The sequence below is a fragment of the Montipora capricornis genome, chromosome 6 (genome assembly GCF_036669925.1).
Source record: "Montipora capricornis isolate CH-2021 chromosome 6, ASM3666992v2, whole genome shotgun sequence".
In the NCBI taxonomy this organism is placed as follows: Eukaryota; Metazoa; Cnidaria; class Anthozoa; order Scleractinia; family Acroporidae; genus Montipora; species Montipora capricornis.
The window spans coordinates 6,612,364-6,629,863 of NC_090888.1; the positions used below are offsets into that span (position 1 = coordinate 6,612,364).

The 17,500-nt window shown below is 41.1% G+C and overlaps 1 protein-coding gene across 1 annotated transcript in view; it reads left to right on the forward strand.

Annotated features, from left to right (window-relative positions):
- Nucleotides 1-17,500, forward strand: part of LOC138051380 (high affinity cGMP-specific 3',5'-cyclic phosphodiesterase 9A-like) — a 35,227-nt gene that overhangs the window by 10,468 nt on the left and 7,259 nt on the right. Inside the window, exons 8-17 of the mRNA XM_068897570.1 lie at nucleotides 1,268-1,349; nucleotides 2,658-2,753; nucleotides 5,550-5,672; nucleotides 6,986-7,078; nucleotides 7,327-7,394; nucleotides 9,702-9,807; nucleotides 12,915-13,019; nucleotides 14,743-14,799; nucleotides 15,984-16,073; nucleotides 16,836-16,958. Of these exons, the coding sequence (XP_068753671.1) occupies nucleotides 1,268-1,349; nucleotides 2,658-2,753; nucleotides 5,550-5,672; nucleotides 6,986-7,078; nucleotides 7,327-7,394; nucleotides 9,702-9,807; nucleotides 12,915-13,019; nucleotides 14,743-14,799; nucleotides 15,984-16,073; nucleotides 16,836-16,958 (943 nt within the window). The remainder of the gene's footprint in view (nucleotides 1-1,267; nucleotides 1,350-2,657; nucleotides 2,754-5,549; nucleotides 5,673-6,985; nucleotides 7,079-7,326; nucleotides 7,395-9,701; nucleotides 9,808-12,914; nucleotides 13,020-14,742; nucleotides 14,800-15,983; nucleotides 16,074-16,835; nucleotides 16,959-17,500) is intronic.

A 17,500-nucleotide genomic window follows, 5' to 3' on the forward strand; every position in this document is an offset into this window, starting at 1 on the left:
TTCATTGATTTCCTCCTGACTCTTCTTGATTGAATTTCAGTTATTTTTTCGTAGAATTTTATTGCTTGTTGGTATTAGTGGTGTACGAGAATAATAATCATTGGTTACTGCTATTATTTGAAATATGATTTACATCTTTCATCCCTGACCCAACTGCTATTGATAAGTCAAATTGTCTGGAGTTGGCCTGCCCATGGAAAGTGTTAAAGAGGAGATAGTTTTTGAATGAACCGAGATACCACACACAAGTGGCTCAATTGGTTGAGCATAGGGCTGCCATTCAGGAGGTCACTAGTTCCTATCCTAAGCGAATGTAAAAATATGTATGTGAATGCTTTGTTTATAGTTAAAGTGCACTTAGTTGTCAAGCTAGTTCACAGGCACCCCACTTTTAATAATCTGAAAGAAACAATTCAAACTTTATGGAAACATGATTAAGAACCCCAACTGGCAGGAGGCAACCAGTTGGGCGGCTTTTCACAAAGCATCAGTAGTAGAGTTGAATCCGGGACAACCGGAAACAAACCAGAGATTAAAACTGGGTTGGAACCCGGAGCAATCACACGCAAACCCAACGTCCTAACCACTGGACCATGGCTGCTCCCTACAATATAGATAAACACTTGGGATCTTAGAACAGCTGAGGAGAAAGTGCTGCCATTATATTTTCATCTGAAAATGATTAGACTTTCAAGTCTTGAAGTTCTCAAATAAGGACTACAAACCATAGGCCCTGTCTCACAAATACATGTATCTTCCATGACTGTTCATAAGTTCCCTGTTCCCTGTGTTGTGGCTGCCCTACATGTATGCGAGTGTATGGGTGGGTATAGCAGGTCCATATCAGCTGAATAGCTGCCAGAACTTGGCTGGTCTTTCGTATACCGCATCAGAAATAATTAAATGTCCGTAAAACAAGAACGAAGAGAAGAAAGAACAAAAGAAAGAAAAGAACAAAAGAAAAAAGAGCAAAGAACAAAGCAAACATAACAATGCCTACCCTGTAATTAAGCAAGGCCTAATCAGAATAACAATGGCTGTTTAGTCCGGTCCGGTATAGTTATGAAAGTCTACCCTTGGCTAAACAGTGCTCAAATAAATAAAATAGCAAACAAACCCTTTCACTTCTAAACCGTCGCCAATTGACAAGTAAAGTCATCTGTGGTTAGACAGAGTAAAAGATGTAATTGTCATTGTTTTGAGGGAAAGGATTGTCATTTTAACATACAGTAGTTCATATGAGATTAAATTTTATATTCTTTTTCAGGCAATGGGAGGATCACGAGATGCTCTATTTGCTGCAACAGATGTATATAGATCTTAACTTAATAGAAAAATTCAACATCGAGGTATCTCATTTGAACAAGTTTTTTTCCTTTTGTTTAAATTCACCGCCAGTAACAAGTAAAATCGTATGGCGTTAGACAGAGTAATCTCAGAACTAAAAGGATGGAAAGGGACTTAAGCCGATGATACACGGTCCAACATTTGTTGAACAACAAATGTGCAACATTGTTCAACATTTGTGGAGCAAGATCTTGAACCGTGTATCATCGGCTTTAGTTTTTCAGTGGACCTAGATGTTAACCCGTTCATCCCTGAGCAGCCTTCATTGACAAGTAAAATACATGTACGCTGTAGTCTCACTCTTAGCACTGAAGGAGCAAAGCAGTTTTTGTTTTTTGACATACTTTGATGAGAAACTCAAATGAATACCGCACACCAGCGGGCTCAGTTGGTTGAGCATCGGGCTGTCGTGCGGAAGGTTAAGAGTTCGACTCCAGCCGGACCAACATTCAGGGTCTTAAAAAAACTGAGGAGAAAGTGCTGCCTTTGTCATGACATCTGAAGATAGTTAGACTTTCAAGTCTTCTCGGATAAGGACTGCAAACCGGAGGTCCCGTCTCATAGCCCTGGTACCGGTAGTAGTTTGGGACGTTAAAGAACTCACTCACTTCTCGAACTCACTTCTCGAAAACTGTAGGGGATATTATCCCCGGTGTTGTGGTCTTACCTAATTTGGTCGAGGGCATCTGTCACTTCCTAAATAAATGGTAATCTGCCTAACAAGCAGCCTAGCCAAAAGTCCCCCACAAAAATCATTGTAAATTAGTTCTGAAAAGCCCCAAGGGGAGAGACTAATAACTTCACCTCACTGTTTTTTAGGACGGTGCCTACTAATTCAAAGGTATTTTTGCGAGGTTTACTGAATATGCGGGAAAAGGAGATCATAACAAGTGTTATTGAAATCCAAAAAAAAAATTGGGAGGAATCATGCATTTTTCGAAGATAATTGATCAACAATATTTGTAAAAAGCTTTAAAATACAAAGCACTGTATGGCGTTGTCTTCCAAATTGAGGCTTTATTATCTCTAAAAAATGCGTGGTTAGCCCCAATTTTCTTTTTGGATACCAAGAGTACTTGCTAACTTCTGCTTTCTCCGCATAGTTTTGAACCGCGCAAAAATATCGCTGTATTAATAAGCACCACCCATAGGAAATACGAGTATTTCGAGGTGGGCAAAACCTATGCGCAATAACGATAGTAGGCACCGTCCTTAAAGTTGGCCAATAATGCATACATGTGTATTTTCATTTGTTTTTTTATTGTTGTTTTTGGTTCTTTATTGATTTTTTTTCTCAATTCCTGTTTTAGATACCCATTCTCCAGAACTTCCTGTTTGAAGTTTTTAGGAATTATAATGCTACGCCTTTTCACAATTTTAGACATGCCTTCTGTGTGACACAAATGGTAAGACTTGGTAAGATTAACCCTGAAATTCAAGTAATGAGAGATGTGTGCACTCTTATTTTTTGATAAAAGGCACAAAGTGTTGTCCTCTTAAGATCGACCTCTCAACTTGAACATCACTTGTGTCAAGAACCCACTCACGCAGCATGAAGTGTTATCCTCTATACATTGTACCTTGACTTCTCCACTGGAATATCACTTTTGTCTAGACATGCTGTCTGAAATGTCGCTAAGTGTCTCACTAACTCTGCTCCTCACGTAACCATAACAGTTGTGAAACCCTCCACTGAAAAATAACACCAACACCGTGCCAAAACGAATTTATCATTTCAAGTAAAAATAATTTATTAATAATTTTATGTTGCGCTTTTTAACATACAATGATCAAAAGCCCATTACAGTACTAAAATATACTTAATATGTACATAAACCAAATTTGAGAATAATAAAGTAATTTAAGTGCTAAGGGCTAAAAGCTAACGTGAAAGGATATGTTTTAAGACAAGATTTAAAAGTTAAAGTAGAATTCAATATTGCACAGGCTAGCACGGAGCGCGTTCCACAGTGGAAGCGCAGCTACACTAAAAGATCTTTCACCAAAAGGTTTTCCCTGCTGGATGTAACAGAATAGTGCCTGAATTAGAGCGCAATGAATAGCTTGCATGCTTTCTTATATTAAGTAAATCGCTAATATAAGGTGGTTCCTGACAGGGCTCGAAATTAATTTTTTTGCCCAGGTGCCAGCTGGCGACTAATGGGAAAAATTTGGTCGCCAGATCACAAACTTTGGTCGCCAACTTACTTAATATATGACTTACGTAAGAACATGATTTTAAATGTTACTTTGCATGCAAGGAAAGTCGTAATTATAAAACACCCAGGAAAAAAAAAAACAGCACGAGAAAGACCTCTAAAGCCACTGTTGTTTTCGGCTTTTGTCTGTCGTTTGGTGATGGTGTTCTTTACGGTTATTTTAAATGGACCGAAGTACAGAACATTTTAAGGCCGTGTTTTCCGTAGCAAGGCAAACATGGGTCCTTTAACCTCTTCAAAACGTAGTTATTTATTCTCCTACGGCTTGCGTGGCAAGCAACTTACCTTTCTTGCGACTAACAACACTCCTATTGCGGCTCCGCGGTTTCAGTAGCCTCTAGAATCAGAGGAACTTGGTTTCTTAAAGTATTTTCTACCAATATTTGTCTCCACCTATTTTACACCTTGTGTAGTCAATTTTGCAGGTGTCCGCTTTCTAACAGAGGGGACAAGTTCCCCAACCTACTTTCCGTTAAGGGTACAGGTTGCTTTTCGAATTCTTGTCATGACAAATTCTTGTCATGCTTTATTACTCTCTTATCTATCCTTTCCTCACTCACTCAATATCAAGCTAGTTCCGAGGAGGTCCTTCGGTAATTTGGCTAAATCTCCGTCTCTAGCATTCACAACTGACCATGGATTTAAATTTTCAATTAACCTTCTGGCTGAATCTTTGTCGTCCGGCCGCAAAAAACTCACGTAACAGACAAGAAGCACATGGTGTTTAAGTGCGACCACGCGGTTATCGAAGTAGCGAAGTACATTTTGTGCTATTGATTTATAGTGTGTGAAACCGATTTTCTTGTAGTATTGAGACGTAAGTTTTTCGTGGGAAAGGGAAGGTGAGTCGTGTTCTCGCTACCAATTCCGAATGATTTCATCATATAAAGATTCAAATACAGAAGTTGTCTACTGTTTATCCTGGGTTAAAGACAAAATGTGATTCGCCAGTTGGCGACCAGTTCTGAAAATCTAGTCGCCAGCATTCAATTTTTGGTCGCATTGGCGACCAGTGAGTCGCAATTTCGAGCCCTGAATTCCATACCATTTGGTGCTTTAAAAATTAAAAGCAAAATTGTAAAAATGTATTCTGTAATTAACTGGCAACCCGTGAAATTCTTGCAAAACGGGCGTAATATGGTTATATTTGCGGCTTGAAGTTAGTAACCTAGCTGCTGCGTTCTGTACTCTCTACAGTTTAGTTATTTCACAATCTGGGAGTCCATAAAGAAGTCCAATGCAATAGTCAATTCTGCTAGTGACGAAATCATGCAGAACCATTTCTACATTGTAATTTCTCTCTCCTTAAAAATTTACTTATTCGCTTAATATTGTGGAGGCAGAAAAATGCTGCCCTACAAGACTTGGAAATAAAGCACAAAGTAATTCACGCGCTTTGACCATGGCGCTTATCAAAACTTAACTTAAGGGGGGAGGCATAGGATAGGCATAAGGAGGAGTGTGGCCCAGTGGGTAGGGCATTTGCTTTGATATATTGAGATTGCGGATTCTCGACTCGTTTTGACCACCGGTTGGATTTGATCCTGGTAATCCCAGGTTCAACTTTTCAGCTGCACTTGTCATGTGAACTGCCAACTGAAGGTTTGCCTCTGTTCCTTTGGGATTCTTAACAGTTGTTCTTCTGTTCTATTTACTTCATTGGCCCTGCATAGCCCCTATGGGGGGGGGGGGGGTAGTCAAGAAAGTAAGTTGTAAATATGTGTGTAAGCATGCAACGTGATGACTTTAAGACCTCTGGAACACAAGAGATAGTGATAAGAAAGCTTAGTCGCTCACAGTCATTATAATCCTTGACAAAGTCTAGCTTTTCAAGAAGAGCTCTAAATGCAGACCTGGTTTTTGGCCGCGCCGCAGCCTCTGCACAAGAGCCTAGAGCTGTTAAAGTCATTCTGCAGAGATTTCTACTCTCAGAACATAAAACCAGTTAGCTCTAGATCTCCATTGTATTTTGTATTTGTTCAGATGTACGGATTGATTTGGCTGACTCAAATGCCAAGTAATGTACAAGATTGCGACGTTCTGGTGATGTTGACATCAGCACTGTGTCATGATCTGGATCATCCTGGGTACAATAATGCTTATCAAGTGAGCAAATCTTTTTTCATCCAGGTGATCTGGTGACGTAATTCGGAGGACTGAGAAGAAAAATTTTTAACGCCGTATCCCACGACCGCGCGCGGCCTTAGGTGTTGTTTCCAAATTCCCTGCAGTATTTTCATCGCCAAAACTCAACAGATCATTCCGTGTCTACCACATTTCCTGTTACTGACTGAACATTCAAGTAGACCCGACGAGATCTTACCTCGCCTCTGCCATGTTGAATTCGAAAAGAAGGCCGCGCGCGGTTGTGGGATACGGCGTTAACATTTTTCTCCCCAGTCCTGCGAATTTCGTCACCAGATCACCTGGATAACAGAGAGCATCACGTTTAGCGGCTTTCCGTTTCAAGGTTCACGTAAAATGGAGTGAAGCTTGTCACTTTAGCTTCGCGTGATCCACGGCAACTTGGAATTGGAATCTCGAGTATTTGGTTGACAAAAAACAAAAACTCGGGGTCTTTTTAAACATTGTTTGTAGAAAAAGACGCTATATAAAAAATGAAAATAAAAATAAAAATGATGAAATATACAATGAAAATCCTTTTCTGTCAAATTTTGCGAGTTTCGATGAAGCTGTTTTGTGAGTCAACGTGAGTTCATGAAGAAAATTGCGTCAAGGAGTCAGTCATGACAATCAGGCTACAACCATGAAATCTAAATCTTCATTGTTTGACTTACCGGACCATGGTTTTTGGGTTCTTTTTTTCCACAAGCAACTTGTTATGTAGAAGAAAAACGAGGAGAAAATTCCACGTATCCAGCAAACGCAAAAATGCCAACTTTTCCGTAGAAACGGCAAGCGACAACCGGCAAACGCGAAAAATGGCGGGAAAATCATGGTCACGTGGTCCCTTTGCTGTTAGCGTTTTCCGTAAACTTGATGCTGATAAGTGGTTTGAACGTTTCTGGGTTTGGAGGGCTCGTTGTCGTTTCTGTTCGCGAAAACCAGGGTACAATATATCAGTATGTAGTACCCGTCGTCGTGTTTTGGCCTTTGTCGTTTGTCGAGGCTCGGCTTGCAAATGCAAAAAAATGAAAAATAAGAGAATTTAACTGTGTTTGTTTTAGACATTTATACATAGCCCTGGTGCAAAGACATTAATAGCTACTGAAGTGATATTTTCTTGCGTAAGCATACATGACCGCGAGCGAAAACTGTTTTAATCATGGATACGTTTTGCCAAAACACGCCTTTTTGTGCTTTTGCGCTTGAGGCAGTGAAAAAACCGAGCCTTACAGTTCTCGAATAATCACCTACTAGTTGAAGAGCCAAGTTTTCGTCTTTATCGTTTCTTTTAGGTAAATGCGAGAACAGAACTTGCCATAAGATATAACGACATCTCGCCCCTGGAAAACCATCACTGTGCTGTGGCGTTTGATATCATTTCCCAGGTAGGTGATAAGGCGCGGAAGAATTGTCCCACACACCGTAAACTTGAACGTTTACAGCATCAAGCCAATCTTTTAACTAAGAGGTCGTGGCTTCAAATCCTAACCACACGAACAGTTTAATGCGAAAAAGTACCGCGCTTTCTTCAATAACTGGAAATTGAGAGACACAAGAACTAAATCAGTTCTAAACAAATTTGCGTTTTGTGCATTTTGTTCTGTAACCTGTACTTCTCTTTTTCTGTCCACAGCCCCAGTGTGACATTCTCAAAAATGTTAGCCGAGATGTCTTTAGGACATTTCGGGAAGGAATGATCAAGTGAGTGCTGGAAAGCGGGAGAGGCCTGATATGAAGGGGCTATGTCACGCAAACTAATGTAATTTTATGACAATAACCGCCTAAAACTATTGAAAAACATAAAAGCAGTACAGCAAAAGGAAAGAGAAGCATGGATAGACACAAATGGACAAGATTGAAACGGATTGCATTTGGGTAATCTTGAAAAAAAGTCGGCTCAACGTTTTTCAAGTTTGGCAAATCACGCCTGTGGTAAAAGTGTTTGTTGCTGAGAATCATCTTGTTTGTGATGAAACGACTATTTTCGAGTTTTAAACTCGTGATTAACTAAAGATTAGATTTCCCCCAAAGACTCTAAAATAACGTGACATAGCCCCTTTAACACTTTGGAATCTCTTTATTTAACATAGTGTTTAAAGCTAACGTGAAATTTGCGTTTGTCAAGAAATCATGGCAAAGAAACTTGTCTTATTTTAGCAATTACAGATTTTTTTACCATCGCGCGCGACATGATTCCTGTAGCGCGCGGTGCGATTGGGCGCGACGCGAATCGCTTCGCGCGCGAGGGTAGTAACTTACAGTAAGCCGTGTTCACATCAGGTCTCGATTGTGATAATCGAATTAGGGTTAGGGTTAGGGTTCACATCAACTTATTACAGTCCCTGATTATAACTGGATTATAATTACTTCAACAACCTCAAGGGGATTGTTTGAAGTAATTACAGTGCGTAATTGAACAGAATGGCCAACACGTGGTGGTATGAGCAGACGAAACTTCTGATCGCTTTATGGAGCGAAGATTTGGATTTGTCGTCTTCTGTTCTCAGAATCTATCCTTGGTTCTCTCCTCGCCTCAAGCATGGTGATGATGATCGTGGCAGCCACGCGATACGGCGCCATTTTGTCTCACACTGGGATGTTACCCTCTTGTATTTGAATGTTCGCGGATGTGAACAGAACCATAATTGAATAAAATTGAATGGAGTATGATAGCCTGAATTATACTACCGTTGATCATAGTTAACGTTGAGTGTGAACACGGCTTTACTTTTGAGCGATACTGTAACTTCTCAGAAGAAAGAGACTTGTACGAGAGACAACTTAGATTGAGAATTTTCACATGCGTTTTCGAAAATCGGTATCCTGCTGATTCCTGTTTCACGGTTAATCATAACTATAACAATTTTCTCAAATTTGATTGGTGCATTAACTGCTTTATTTTTCACTAGTTATTGTGTAGGGTTGTAATCGGACAATTGGCTGTAATCGGACAGTTAGATCAGCCAACCATATTAAGTGCACTCAGCTTAATCCACCAATCACAGAATTTATCACAATAACCATAGCAACAACCACCTACCCAACCAGACTGGGGATTTTCCAAAATAGACGAATTTGTAACACTAGACAGTGAAAAAGGAACGCGGCCGTCCGATTTTGTTAATCACTCGTATGATTACAGACCGAATTGGACGAAACGAAGTCCTGTTACCATTATGAATGACATGAACAGCCCGTTATTATTTCAGCTTAGTTGTCTCTTTAATTTGGTTCCAGCTGAATAGTGGTTTGAAGTAGGGGATGGTAACACACAGGAAGTCAGCCCAATTCAAATTGGTTTCATTGAATTTGAGCAAACAGCCACTTTTCAGCGCGACGTTTCAGTGACGTTTTCGGTAGTCCACTTGTAGCCGTACCTACCCCACTCTTCCCGATTCTCCTTTCTCTATGGACCGAGGTTTCGACGACAATCTAGACTATGAAGTCAAACTTAGGGGTCAATTTTTTTGTGTTCTCGTTCGAAACGTCAAGTCTTTCTCATCAAGAGTTGCCTGCGTTGTTCTTGTCTGGATGAGCTTACTTTATCAAGATTTAACAAATTGAAAGAGGTTCAGCTTTGTCTGTACTCTTATCGACGACGTTATTCGTCATCACAATGGTCAAAATGTTGTGCTCCTCGTGAGTCCATAACAAACTTTGATCACTGTGATGACGAATATCTTTGTCGATAAGAGTACAGAAAACGCTGAACCTCTTTCGATTGGTTTTTTACCACAATATTTAGTGCCAAGGGTTTATTTCAGGGAGTGACAAAAATCATGACACAAAGAAAGAGAAAGCCTTGTCTATAACTTTCTTGCAATATGATTTGGTTTATTTCCCGAAATGAGCGTCCCTGATTGGCTATTACATTCCGTGACAAATTGATGCAAGCAGCGTTGCCTAAACTCTTATCGACAACGGCAAATTAGCCAATCAGACTGCGAGATTACAAGCAATTGTGGTAAAAATTTTAATGCTCATAAGCTCGTTCTCTGTGTTCTTCAGATGTATTTTGTCGACTGACATGGCAAGGCACAACGAGATCCTCAACAAATTCAAAGACATTTTGGCTGACGGATTTAGCTTTGAGAACGAGGCTCACAAGTCCATGGTGAGTGGAACTTCCACGTAAGGAAGCTGATACCGTCTTATTTAAAAATAACAACGTGTCGTTGATGGTGTAATGGGAAAGGCCTGGTTTTTTCTCCTCAAACGCTAATTGCTTGATTGCACTCACGTGATGAGACGGCCATGTTCGTGCCTAAACACGAAAATGTTTATGACTCAAGTTTTGCATAATAATAGAGTCAAATTCCCAAAAGACTTGTCGGCTAAGGTTCTTTCCACTAACATGGCTGCCTTGACGTAAGGTGCAATCAAAGAATACGCGTTATTCCAAAATGGCCGCCATTTTAGTATTCCTTTGTTTCCATGCAAATTGGCCCTGATAGCCTCGTTCAAGGTAAATATTCTTTTGAATTTTACGTTTGTAAGCGAGGCCATAAGGGCGGTAATTTTGCGGCCATTTTGGAATAAGGTGTATAGGGACCTTAAGGCCGATTACATGAGCCGGGGTGGCAAATCAAGTTTGCGGTTACATGGAAAATCTCAGCCCGGTTCGCCGAGAGCCCGGCATTACGATATTGTAGAAATGGCGAATTTTAATAACCATTTAGCGAGACAAACATCTCTCTACTAATTCTTGTTGTTGTTTTCTTTTTTCACACGACATCTCTAACTTAAACCCAAGCCGGGCTGGCTCACCTCGTGTAAAACCGGGCTAAGGTTTCAGTCCGGCTAACCGGCCTTCAAAACATCTTAAAAGATCGGCTTTCAAAAACAAGTGGTTGGCAGTTTCACAAATGGCTTTTCGGTCCCGAAACGTTTCGGGACTCACGAGAAACGGGCCCCTGGCCCGGCTCATGTAATCGGCCTTTAAGTATGCAACGGAGACGTCAACGAAAACATCACCTCAAAATATACCGTAGCGCATCGTTATTCCATCTCGTTCACGTCGTACAATGTGAGCGAAGTATCCTAAAAAAAATGGTACGAGCGGTTTCAGAGTAAAAATATAGAATAAAAGGTTCACATTTGTATGTCCACGTTGTCGTTAAAACCTCGAATTTGGTGAGTTTGCGTTGTTATACAGAGTACCGCAATAACACGTGCTAAAATGCGTGCCGCACGTGCAGCACGATTGTTTTCCTTTTTTTAAACCAATGATATCACTGTTTAACAGTGATAGTGTTTTGTGGCCTTGTGGTTGTTGTTGCCGTTGTCGTTTATTAAGGCCGGGACACAGTAGGCGATAAGTCGCTGCGACACGTCGCAGGGACAAGTCGCCGCAACAATAGGCCATTTCCGCGTCAATGTCTGCCTCCTCCTCAAAGCGAGTCCAAGTGCGAAGTTTCTGTAATGGTAATTAGTTCTACTTTACACATGAATGAAAACTTATTACCATCACAAAAACTTCGCAGTTGGACTCGCTTTGAAGAGGAGGCAGACATGAACTCGGAAATGGCCAATTCGCCGCGTGTGACACGGTTAATTAAATTGTGAAAATCATCGTCGCTTGGGCAGAATTTTGTCGCTGCGATCAGTTGCACGAATTAAAACCAGTTTTCAATTCGTGCGACTGATCGCAGCGATTAAAATTAGCGAAAGCAGCGTCAACGTTGTCGAACCGTGTGTACACTTCCGGCAACAAGTCGTTTGCGACGAAATATAAATGAACCAATGAGCGAGCGTCATATGGTCCGCCATATTGAATTAAAAACTAGTTCACATTCCCCCTCATACGAGATCACTGCGCGTACACGGAACGGGCGTTGATCGACGATCGAGCACACGCGTTTGTGGGACAGCGGTCGAGAAGTGTAGCACGTCTTGTAAGCTACATGTTTTACCAATACAGAAACAAACGAAAACATTCATCAAAGCTAACCTTACGCCTAAAATTAAAACTCTTGTTTAGGTCTAATTAGGCCTAAGGGTAGCTTTAATGAATGTGTAGGTTCGTTTCTGTATTGATAAAACACGTAGCTTCCAAGACGTGCTACACTTCTCGACCGCGGTCCCATAAACGCGTGTTCTCGATCCTCGGTCGACGCCTTCGATATAGCTTCACCCGCACCGAACAGGCGTGGTGTCGCAGCGACTCGTTTTGCAAGTGGTACACACGGAGCGACTTGTCGCAGAGACCTGCCGCTGCGATTTGTCGCTTAGTGTGTCTCGGCCGATAAACTCCCTAATTTGTTCTTGAAGACTCTGATGAAGAGGTTTACTGAAAAAGTCAGAGGTGAAATTACAGAATAGACCTTTTTACCGATACGTTGGCCGTTTTGATTTCTATTGTTTCGAAAGACATTATGGGATGCTCAGGGGGCAAATTAATGTGTATTTGCCCCCTGAGCATCCCATAATAGCTATTCGAAACAATAGAAATCAAAATGGCCGCCGTATCGGTAGAAAGGTCTATTAGTTGTCTGAAATCCCGGGCCATGCATTAGAGGTTTGCCCTTGTAACTACCGCGGCTGCAGCCTGGGACTGAATACCAGGCCTCTCGTGAAGCTTTGTTGACTCAAATGTTGATTACATGTGTTGAGACCGTTTGTGAACCCCAGCAGTCAACATCATTCAACAAAATCGAACGGATGTTCAAGCAAATGTTGAAGCCGTACTGCGATTATTTCCCAAAATCGGGGAGTCAGTAGTGCCTAAGGCCTTCCAAAACGAACTGTGGTTAAGTTTTCTTAAATGGTTTGAACCCATGAGTCATATCATATTTAAGTAAAGTACGATCGTCCGGGTGAGTGTAGTCCTGTAAAGGGTTTTTTTTGTGGTGACATTAGGGAGCTTAAGCACGCGCGTTTTTAAGAGGCGGACGCCAACCGGAAGAGAACATTTCGCGTGCCAGGACAGTGGTGTCTCCCAGATTTTTATACCAATCATCTCTAATGGAGAAAATATATTTAGCAATATAAACGTGGTTGTGTGACGACAAGTTAAAAGGGGATACGGCTGACTTCCGGTTGCCGTCCGCGTCCGCCTCAAAAATGCGCATGCTTAAGCTCCCTATTGACTGACGTTTCGACATCCCGAGAAGAAGTCATCTTCAGAGTCAAATGGTAAATCTCTCGACAGAGATTTTACTAAATACTACTGCAATTAAAACGTTTTGTGCTATTGTAGACTGTTTTGTCTTCCCTTTTCAGCTGATGCAGATCATGATAAAGGTTTCTGATGTTTCAAATGAAGCGAGACCAATGGAAGTCGCAGAGCCCTGGCTGGATTGCCTCTTGCAAGAGTTTTTCATTCAGGTTACTATTACATCGACTAGAAACATTTTTGCTATTTGCAATAAAAGCCTTTCTTTTAGAAATGCGCAAAAGTTTGAACTCTCAGAGGCGTGCAGCATGCCTCACGGGAAATCCTAATGCACGGACTGAGCGTGCTAAATGTAAAATTCTCACGTGGCATTAAATTGCGCTACTCGCGAAGGCGAGTCTGTGCCTGCCTCTTCGATGTTAGGAAGCTTTAAAGTGCCCCTAACCCTTCAGCTTATTTTTGGGGGGTAGATTTTGACAACTTTCAAGAACTCATTTTCGAAAAAAATTTTCACAAATATTGAATCCTTATTTTTTTACGAGCACTTGAAGTTAGTGAAATTTGTAATTTTCTGCGCGCTATAAGCCCCGCTGGACAAATTATTCTCTCGTGGGCTCGTTAGGAACAAGCCAATGACAAGCGTCCGATATCTAACACTTTTTTTTAGCTGTGACGTAAGAAAAGGACACCATTCCATAACATAAGAGTGCGAGTTCGAAGATTATTTGTGAAAACTTACAATTGGTCTGAAAATATGTCCTCTTCCAAAGAGTTTTCCGACTCAAGTACGGAAGAGTATCTTTCGGACGATTCGGAATGCCTGGATTTTCAAGAAACAGAGACGGAGCAACGAGAAAACCAAGAACTTCTATCAGAAAGTGCGACTGCCGACAGGGAATCAGACAGCGAATTGCAAGCCTATATGGACGACCCTCTCACTGACGAAGAATGGCTCAAAAATAACAACAACAAGAAGAAAAAACAAGCAAGAAGAAGTTCTCAAGAAGCGGCTAGCAGACGAAACCAGCGAACTTCAGCCCTCGGATCGCTATCAGAAGGAATCTTATGCATGCGGATTCCTTTTTGTTTATTGTTAGAGTTGCTGCATCCATAAACCACGCACTTTTCAACCATTTTCTCTGTGTTCTCCGCTAATCTTCACACATCCCAAGAACTCAAGCTTGCACGATGTCCTTTTCTTACGTCACGCTCGATACGTGGCCGAGTGGGGGACTCATGCGAACGATAGGAGAACAAATAGTCAAGGCCACCTCCACTTTCAGCGCTCGTAAAAAAAAGCCCGGGTTCAATATTTTTGAATTTTTTTTCGAAAATAAGTTCTTGAAAGATGTCAAAATCTACCAAAAAAAATAAGTTGAAGGGTTAGGGGCACTTTAAGCACGCGCGTTTTTGAGACGCGGACGGCAACCGGAAGTTAGAGTTTACCTCGGTGTAAAAACCTGTGAAACTTTTTCTTGTTTTGTTAGCTCGTGGGTTAGGTTATTGTTTGATGTTTTTTAGCTCTTTTGTTTTCCTTTGTTTGCTCTTTTGTTTGTCCTTGCTCTTGAAGTGTTTTCTTCCGGTTGCCGTCCACATCTAAAAACCGCGCGGGCTCAAGCTCCCTATTTTTTGGGGTAGGTGGGTGGCTTTTCTCGGTATTAAATTATGCAACTGGCGAGAAGTTGGTCAAACCTATGTAGTCATGTCGTCATGTTTCTGTCGTTAGACAAAAAATATCTTTTGTTTCCATTGAAAAGCGTGGCTGCTGATCAGGTGATTGAAAACCGAGATTTATTGTCAAGATCAGCAAAATTTGCGAGTGAAGGAAAAAAAACAAGTCACCTTTGTCAAGCGCAGGGAAACATGTCGCCAGTTATCAGCTGGTGTCAGGTTTTTTTTTCCGGTTAAAATGTAACATTTTATTGTTTTCTTTAGAGTGACGTAGAAAAGCTGGAGGGGTTACCCGTTGCTCCATTTATGGATAGAGACAAGGTTAGTTCTCTTTCCCGTTATAATCATCCCCACAGTGGGGCTTTCAATTTGAATTCGGACCTCCCGGTGTTTCGGGCTCGAAAAGCCATTTACGAAATTGCCCGGCATCCGCTTGTCTTGATAAGCTGGTCTTTCACATGTTTTCAAGATAACAGAAAACGAAATGATTCGGAAGTTTGATGACCTAAAATCTCTTCGTTCTTAAGATGCAGAGGAAATTTTGACACCCGAAAAAAGCCCGAAAATTTGCGGGACTTTCTAGAAACGGGTGGACCCTCGGGAACCAAAACCAACGAAATATCCTTGACCAATCAAATGACCCAATAACAATGCAAGGCAGAGACACGCTGGCGGCTTCTAAGCGCGGGAAAAGGTGTGCGAGCAGCTCACATTGGGTTTGGCAGTGAGCTGTAGAGGGCAGTAGGGCAGGCACAGTCTTGAGATTTCTCTCCCTCCTTCCGCCAAATTCTCCCGGATTCGATTCCTGGATTCGGCATCACATGTGGGTTGGTTCAGGGGGTAGTTGACTCTGCTTCCAGAGGCCTTCTCCAGATGCTCCGGCTATCCCCTCTCTTAAAAAATCAACATGTCAGTTGCCGTGCGTAAATTTAATTTCAATTGATTTTCAAGCTTCTCAATAACCTGCAAACCGGGTCAAAAGACTTTAGGACACTTGTCAAATTCGGGCGAAAAGTAGAGAATTTACTGTGCATGCTTCCATCGTTCTATGAGCAACGCGTGTTCTTCTTTCGCTGCCTTTTTCGCGCTGCCTTCTTCGCGCCACCTTTTCACCAAACACTGATGAAACATTCGAGCGACCGTGAAAAATCAACATTTTAATTGGGTGGGGGGAAGCGGGAATTGTCCCAACGGTTTTGACCAGGATTGTGGTTACGAATTGTGCAAGAACAAAAGAACAGAGTCGAGGTTCGCGGAAAAAATTCGGTCATTGTTTTGTTAAAAATAAAGGAAAATTCAAATTTTTCCACTGAATACTCTGTCACCTTCTGTACGAGATCGAGACCTAAAAAAGGGATTTTTGTGTGAGGATTTAAAGCCTATTTGTAAGCTGTAGTGCAAAACGAATGTTATCGCTAAGTGAATACTATTTGAGACTCGCTTTAAAAATTGGCTTTGAATTGGTCCTTATTTGCAGATCTTATTTCAAGTTTTCATTTCCACAGGTCACCAAACCTTCAGCGCAGATTGGCTTCATTCAGTTTGTCCTAATACCTCTTTTTGAAGCTCTCGAACAGCTGTTTCCTGTTCTTGAGGTGTGTTCAGTTATCATTTAGACAATATTCTTTATTTTGTATGCGTAGCTCATTTAGTGAATGGGTGGTATTCGTATTCAGAGCTAAAGGTCACCACTTGGTAGACGCAAAAGGGAGTTTAAGACGCGCCGACGGCCGCGGTATTGACTTTGCGACAACCATATCTGGTAAATCACGTGACTGACAGAAAATGCCTAAAAACTCAGTGAGTCAACTATGTTTTTCACAAATGCTTAACGCAACACTTTGAGAACATCTTAATAAAATCTGTAGCATGGATTTTTAAAAAAGTTATTTCTAAAAAACATTATGATGTCATATGGCCCTGCTTTGATACACTTTTCAAAATATCAGTTCCATTTTTTGTCCAAATATAAATTCCATGCTACAGTATATGAAAAATGATGGGACGGTTCCCATCCGGTGAAAAAAATCACCTCGTCCTTTCGTTTCCTAAGAGTTTTTTCATGTTTTTCACTGAAACGCACGACAGAGAACTGGGACTAGTTATGCATGCACTTTCTGATTGAAGTGATGTCAGATTTTTATTGAAAAAGTGACTTTAGAGAACCATACATGCAACCTTTTTGTAGGGCTCTTGGCTGAAAAAGCTTCCTTAGCAATCATTGTCTTTCTGTAGTCAAGTTCCACACCTGTTAAAATGTCTCTACTTTGACTTATTTCCTAAATGTTCAGCTTCCGTTGATACTCGGAGACGACGCAGCTACAGTTGAAAAATGACTTAACCATTGACCCTTTCAGGAACCACTTGTAGCGCCAGTTCGGAAAGCTTTAAGTTATTACACCCATATGGGCAAGACAATGGGGCAGGAACTGAAGAAAGAACGAGAGAAGAAACACTCGAGAGAGGAAAACCAAGAAAAGGTCAGATCTTAACAATACCCTAACTCGGTTGACTGAGATTCGTCCAAGGCATAGTTTAGCCCGACTAAGCGAGCGAATCTTGGGCTATTAGACACATAAAGGGAACATCCTTTCCGACTAATGAATAATTTCAAACCGATCAAAATAATGTTTGCAATCAAATTTGATCGACAATTTCCTTCAAAAGTGTTTGTACCGGAAAAAATAATTTTAGAATCACTTAATTTCACTTTCCAATTTCCCAGACGCCGCCATCTTGAATAAATGTGACGTGTAATGGTTGCCGTTATAGACGGAATGCATAAATGGCGGCCAAAAATGTTTTCTTTTGTTTGTATGCTAATTAGACTAACCAGCCTCGATCTCAAGAAACATTTCTTTTGTATTTTGTCCATGCAAACGAGGCTAGTGGATCTAATTAGCACATAAAAGAATATTTTTTGGCCGACATTTATTGAAAGAGCTTTTAATTTTGTAACAATAGGGCAAACCACGACACGTCACAATTATTCAAGATGGCGGGGCTCGGGAAATTTGGAAAC